We start from the raw sequence: 6810 nt of genomic DNA on the forward strand, positions 1-6810 counted from the left end.
CTTTCTGCTGGCCACCACCCTCCCCGTCTTCCTTGGAGATAGGTGGCAGGTGGCTAGAGAGGGATCAAGGGTAGGAGGGAGAGGAACGGATCGCGCGCGCGCGACACGTACACCACACACATCCACTCACGGCACGGTACGGCCGGCCATGGCTCCTGAGGCGGCGGCGGCGGCCTTGAAGCCGATGAAGGCAACGTCGGACGGCGTGTTCCAGGGGGAGGACCCCCTGGAAGCGGCCCTGCCTCTGGCCATCGTGCAGATTTGCATCGTCGTCGTGCTCACCCGCGTGCTCGCCTTCTTCCTCCGCCCGCTCCGGCAGCCGCGCGTCATCGCGGAGATCATCGTACGTCGGTTCTTGTGAATAATTCTGGTCGCTTTCGATCGATCGATGTGTTCGTGGAAGCTAGGTTTTGATTGGTTTCTCGTGGGGTTTGGTTTGATCTGATGGTATGGAGAGTTCAGGGCGGCATCATGCTCGGCCCGTCCGCGATCGGCCGGAACAGCGCGTTCATCAACACGGTGTTCCCCAAGCAGAGCCTCACGGTGCTCGACACCCTCGCCAACATCGGCCTCCTCTTCTTCCTCTTCCTCGTCGGCCTCGAGCTCGACCTCCGCGCCATCCGCCGCACGGGAGCTGGCGCGCTCGCCATCGCCGTCGCCGGCATCTCCCTCCCCTTCGTCCTCGGGATCGGCACCTCCGTCGTCCTCCAGAACACCGTCAACCGCGGCGTCCCCACGGGGCCCTTCCTCGTCTTCATGGGCGTCGCCCTCTCCATCACCGCGTTCCCGGTGCTGGCGCGCATCCTCGCCGAGCTCAAGCTGCTCACCACCGACCTCGGCCGCATGGCCATGTCCGCGGCGGCCGTGAACGACGTCGCCGCGTGGATACTCCTCGCGCTCGCCATCGCGTTGTCGGGCTCCGGCTCGCCTTTCGTGTCGCTCTGGGTGCTCCTCAGCGGCGTCGGCTTCGTCCTCTCGTCGTTCTTCTTCATCCGGCCGCTGCTCTCGTGGATGGCGCGGCGATCCCCCGAGGGCGAGCCCGTGAAGGAGCTATACATATGCACGACGCTCACCATCGTGCTCGCCGCCGGCTTCATCACCGACACCATCGGCATCCACGCGCTGTTCGGCGCCTTCATCGTCGGCATCATCGTGCCCAAGGAAGGGCCCTTCGCTGGCGTCCTCCTGGAGAAGGTGGAGGACCTCATCTCTGGCCTCTTCCTGCCGCTCTACTTCGTGTCGAGTGGCCTCAAGACCAACGTCCTGACCATCAAGGGCGGGGACTCGTGGGGGCTCCTCGTGCTCGTCGTCGCGACGGCGTGCATCGGCAAGATCGGCGGCACAGTGCTCGCGTCGCTCATCGTGCGTGTGCCGCTCCGTGAGGCGGTGACGCTCGGGGTGCTGATGAACACCAAGGGGCTCGTGGAGCTCATCGTGCTCAACATCGGCAAGGACCGGCACGTCCTCAACGACGAGACCTTCGCCATCCTCGTGCTCATGGCGCTCATAAACACCTTCATCACCACGCCGCTGGTGATGGCCATCTACAAGCCGGCGCGGCGCGCCCCCCCGTACAAGAACCGCGCCGTCCAGCGCCCGAACCCCGACGACGAGCTCCGCATGATGGTGTGCTTCCACAGCACGCGAAACATCCCCACCATGATCAACCTCATGGAGTCGTCGCGTGGGACGCGGCGGCGCGGCATCACCGTGTACGCCATGCACCTCGTCGAGCTCTCGGAGCGGTCGTCCGCCATCAACATGGTCCACAAGGCGCGGCGCAACGGGATGCCGTTCTGGAACCGGCGGCGCAACGGGGACGGCGACCAGCTCGTCGTCGCGTTCGAGACGTACCAGCAGCTGAGCCACGTGTCCATTCGCGCCATGACGGCCATCTCCGACCTCCACACCATCCACGAGGACGTGGTCACCAGCGCGCACCAGAAGCGCGCCGCGCTCATCGTGCTCCCCTTCCACAAGCTCCACCAGATGGACGGCCACATGGAGTCCCTCGGCGACGAGTACCAGCACATCAACCAGCGGGTGCTCCACCACGCGCCGTGCTCCGTCGGCATCCTCGTCGACCGCGGCCTCGGCGGCGCCGCGCAGGTCGCCGCCAGCGACGTGTCCTACAACATCGTCGTCCTCTTCTTCGGCGGCCGGGACGACCGCGAGGCCCTCTCCTACGCCACGCGCATGGTCGAGCACCCGGGCATCGCACTCCACGTGATACGCTTCGTCCCAGAGTCCGGCGGCGGCGGCGCGAACGACAAAGCCGCGGCGGACGATGCGTTCCTCGCAGAGTTCCGCGGCAAAGTCGCCGGCGGGAACGACTCCATCCGGTACGAGGAGAGGACGTCCAGAGGGAAGGCGGACGTGGTGGAGGCGATCAAGGCGATGGGTCCGACCAACCTGTTCCTCGTTGGACAGGGGTCGCCGTGCGCGCCGCTGATGGAACCGAGCGCTGAGTGCCCGGAGCTCGGGCCGGTGGGGAGCTACCTGGCGATGCCGGACTTCTCGACGGTGGCGTCGGTGCTGGTGATGAAGCAGTACGACCCGACGGCGGAGCACTACGAACTCGTCGAGGAGGTCGCGGACACCGCCGTGGACATCGACACACCGGGGCCTCGTAGAGGGTGATGCCCTTAGTCGTAAGTCGTAATTAACAGGCATATACTTCTACTAATACAAATTGTGTAATATGATAGTGCAATTTAATTGTAGACGTATTTTCATCCCTCAGGAGGATGGACCTTGATCCTCCAATGTGTTTTTACATCTGTTGTACACTTGTAAAATACAATAGTTCTGGAATTTTATGAAAGCACTTGACACAATATAGTGTATATATATTGCTTTCTACCACTTCAAAGAAATTAAGTTTGAACTCCACTGACAAGACGAGCAAATAAAACCTGCTCAAATTTGCCTTAAATTCTGTAGGTAAATAATAGCCATTGTTACCAAATTAACATTTTCTTATTTTCTTCCCAACATCAACTTGGAATTTGTTTCCTTTCGCTTAGGGTTCTCAATAACGTTTAGGCTCGGACCCCGGGGGGGGGGGGGCACCGGCATACCCAGAGTTTTCGGGGAAAAAAATAGCGGTATTAGCCTGAAAGCTTGAATGTTTGATAGTTACCTGCAGTAAACCAAAGCCCAGAAAGCTCAGCCCAGGTGCACATACACCCATCTTTACGTATTTTCGTGTGGTTGGTGTGGCAATACGCACACGGTAAGGTTTTCGAGCGCTATAGCCATCTCCGTCATCTCTGTTGGCGGCGCGGGGCACACGTTGGCGGTGTTGCGGTGGCTGTGGCAGAGTCCAAAGCAGCTAAGACTCTGATGCGGTGCCTCCTGAGCCTCACCCTGAAGCTTTGCACGCGTGCGGTGGAGACTGGCCAAATCAGTTAATGATCTTCCCCTTTTTACATCCTCTAAATCTCTGATCCTCTCTCTATAGATGATTACATTTGATTGAGAACTAGACCGTGAATTCAATGAGTTCAAAGGCTAAAATCCTTGATGATTGACTTTTGATTTAGAACTGGAATGTGAAGTCAACAAGTTCAAAGATTGAAGGCATGTTTTAGTAATTTGTACAACAAGATCAAATTCAAACTGTCCAATATGAAGAGGAACATGGGCATTCTTTCTTTATTTAGCAAGCCACCCAAAAAAATTCTGATTCTACATCACCTAGGCCATGTCTAGAGCTTCACATTTCTTAGAGCAGGTACAATAGGCGTCCAATTGCTGGCGATAGCGATTCCACGTAGATTTGATGATGCGTTGGAGGAGAGAGAGCACGTTAGTGGGCGAGGCGGAAAGCGCGCTCCAAGAAATTGTGGGCCCAGCAGGTAGCATACACGAGTTGCGAGATGAGTCGGTTGATGCAGCGTCGCGGGTTTGCAACCATGAGTCCACGATTCACCCGCCGGTCGCCGGGGAGCTCCTCTGATGGTGATTGATGTTGTCGAGCTGGGGTCGCCGTCATCAACTGTGTGGAGTTGGGTTGCCGATGGTTCACCGTGGTTGGTGACGCTTGTGCCTACCGCGCTCGAGGTTGGTTCCACACTTAGATCTGGTAAGCACCTCTTGAATCCAACTAGTATCTAGCAGTGGTATGCACGGGCTCATGCCATGGCGATGGAAGCGAGGTTTGAGAGGGCATGACCATGGTCCACGGCCAGCAATGGTGAAAGGCCTTCTCGCCGGCGCTACCAGCCGAGATCGGCTTGTTCTCATGTTGAACGGCAGCTCCTTCCAGCGGCAACGATGCGTGATTTTATTTATCACACAACTCATTCGTGGTCTTGCTTGCTTCGATTTGATTTTTTAGACATCAAGTTTTGATCTTTTGATCTTAAATCGATCTGATTTCTTGTGTTGTCTTGGACGGGCTGGTGGAGAAGAAGAACAAAGAGAAAGATATGTGGGCCCATGTGGAATAAAATAAATGTGTGATACGTCAGATTATAGCCCACTTATTGCATCATCTGCTTGTTGAGTTTGATAAAAATGACGTGGAACAAATTAGAGTAAGCAATGGGCTATACTATTAAACTTGCTCTTATGGAGTTATAGTGATGCCAATCTTCATACTCCGGCTTAGAATGCACCACCGGTCTGACCCTAAAAATATAAGGGTTAATTGGATCACTGCCATTATAAATTCTCCAGTTTAGAAATATGCCATTATAATTTGTATATTTGTAACAATGCCATTACAATTTGATAACTTTTGAAGATATGCCATCACTTACCCTTTTGGTGCAGTTATAAAAAAAAATTGGACTAAATTGCCCCTTTCTTCTACCTTTCCCCTCCACTCTCCCCTTTCTCCCATTTCCGGTGAACTCCGGCCACGACGGTCACACCTCTGTCTCTGTCCCCATGCCGGCCTCATTCCTCTTTCCTCTCACCGCCGCTGCAAGCTTCCTCAATGCTGCCTGCCCTAGGTCGTTGCCCAGCCGTGGTCGCTGCCGAACTTCATCACCGGTAATCGCCAAGTGCAGATTGGAAGCTGCAGGTGCGAGGAAGCCACCGACAAGATACACACTCGAGCTCTGGTCATCCTCCACTTGAGCCACCGCGCTCGGAGAAACTGCCGCGCGGGGAAACCATCGATTGGATCTACACCCACAGCCGCCGTCGCTGGAGCCGCGCCTCCACGCGTTGCCTCCACCGGATTTGGAGGAGAGAGAGCACGCTCCCTCCCAGCCACGGATTTGGAAGCTGCTCGACTTCGCCGTTGGAAGCACCGCCGCACTCGAGCTCTGCTCGGCCTCTCTGAACACCTCATGAATGTCACGACGCGGGAGGAGACCTTGCTATCTGCTTGGCTTCGGCTTTGGCCCCTTGCCGGCAACATTGAGCGATGAGCTACTGCAGCTTCAGCTACTGGCATGTTCTTCTTGCTTGGGAAAGGAGCAGGGTTAGACGTAGAACAAAGCCCTCTGCAACTTCTTGATTTGCTCACCAGGATCGAAGGAGAGAGAGTGGGTATTTTTGTCCAATACATGAAAAAAACGTATGCTAATTGCACCATTACAATTACAAACAAAAGATAGTGGCATCGTTACAAATACATAAATTATAATGGGTATATTTTAAAACCCAAAAATTTACAGTGGCATAGATCTAATTAACCCAAAATACAAACTACTCGTACTATACTTTGTTGGTTGATTTTATCGGCTGATGCCGGTTAGTTAGGATAAGATTAAATTCCATTGGTTTCCTATCCTAACAAGAAAGAAATAAAATAGTAAGAGATAATTTGTTTTTGTGTGATCGGTAAAAACGAAATTGTTTTCTAAGGCTGCGCTCACAGACCAACACAAGTCTTTTCTACACACTTTGTCCTCACTCGTGCACACTTGGGAAGAATTTCTCGATCAGTCACCCATCCCGCTTAACCTTAGAGTTCTTTAGAGATCGGCTTCTGGAAAAGAAGTTGCAACTTGTTGCTATAAGTATTCTATTAATCTTATTAAGCACTGAGCCGGGATGTCACACTCTTAGTGTTATGGGAGAAACTTTTTGAGCATGACAATGCAAAACTGTATCTGGCAAACGTTGAGATGAACTTTAGAAGTTTGTCAAGACAAATGCTAAGTACAATTTTAGTGGCTATGCACATTTGCCGCCATAATTTAAAAAGTTAGCACAAGAAATAAATTACATGGCGTGCAAACTTAGTAGGATGGACATCACACATTTCATATGCACCGGTTGTCCATTTCATATGACTACGGTCATTTTTTTAGAGTTGTAATATTAAGACAAAGTGGACCATATTTATACTTGGTTCATCATTCTACAAATCAATAAGAAACGTAGTAGACTAAGAGGCAAACTGAGTAAGATCTTGTAAATCTTGTCATTTGATGGCAAAGATGAAGCTTTACTAAGGGGAGTATTGCAACTTCCAAATATAATAATAATAAAGCTCATATTCCTCGCAAGGGGAAATAAAATTGCCTCTATGTCTTATGCATACTACTTTTGAATTTTTCTTGTGTAAGTTCCTTGCAAGAAATAGGGACATGCTTAATGTCCTGGTTTGAGAAAGTAGTTAAATAAGAAGATTAATGGCATTATTTTGGGTTGAATCATTATGAAACGTTGTCAAAATTATGGCCTTATTATTCGGCAACATTTCTAGGGGAGAATATGTCACGCCCAGAAATTCATGAACCATAATTTCTAAGCTGAATGTGCATCAAACCCCTGTCCAGGATCAACCAGGGTACACAAACGACAATTGTTGACATACAGATCCACGTCTTACAAAAATATAAAAGA

At 52.3% G+C, this 6810-nt stretch overlaps 1 protein-coding gene across 1 annotated transcript; it reads left to right on the top strand.

The window, feature by feature from the left end:
• LOC4338277 (cation/H(+) antiporter 19) lies at positions 1-2848 on the top strand. Its single transcript, XM_015783424.2, has 2 exons — positions 1-343; positions 463-2848. Exons 1-2 carry the CDS (start codon positions 149-151, stop codon positions 2638-2640), a joined length of 2373 nt encoding a protein of 790 aa, XP_015638910.1. The 5' UTR covers positions 1-148; the 3' UTR covers positions 2641-2848.
• The last annotated feature ends 3962 nt before the right edge of the window (positions 2849-6810 follow it).

The sequence above is a fragment of the Oryza sativa genome, chromosome 5 (assembly GCF_034140825.1).
Source record: "Oryza sativa Japonica Group chromosome 5, ASM3414082v1".
NCBI classification, from domain to species: Eukaryota; Viridiplantae; Streptophyta; class Magnoliopsida; order Poales; family Poaceae; genus Oryza; species Oryza sativa.

Coding starts and splice junctions, on each gene's coding strand:
- LOC4338277 (XM_015783424.2), top strand. CDS start 149: ATGGCTCCTGAGGCGGCGGCGGCGGCCTTGAAGCCGATGAAGGCAACG. Junction 344..462: donor GCGTCATCGCGGAGATCATC/GTACGTCGGTTC, acceptor TGGAGAGTTCAG/GGCGGCATCATGCTCGGCCC.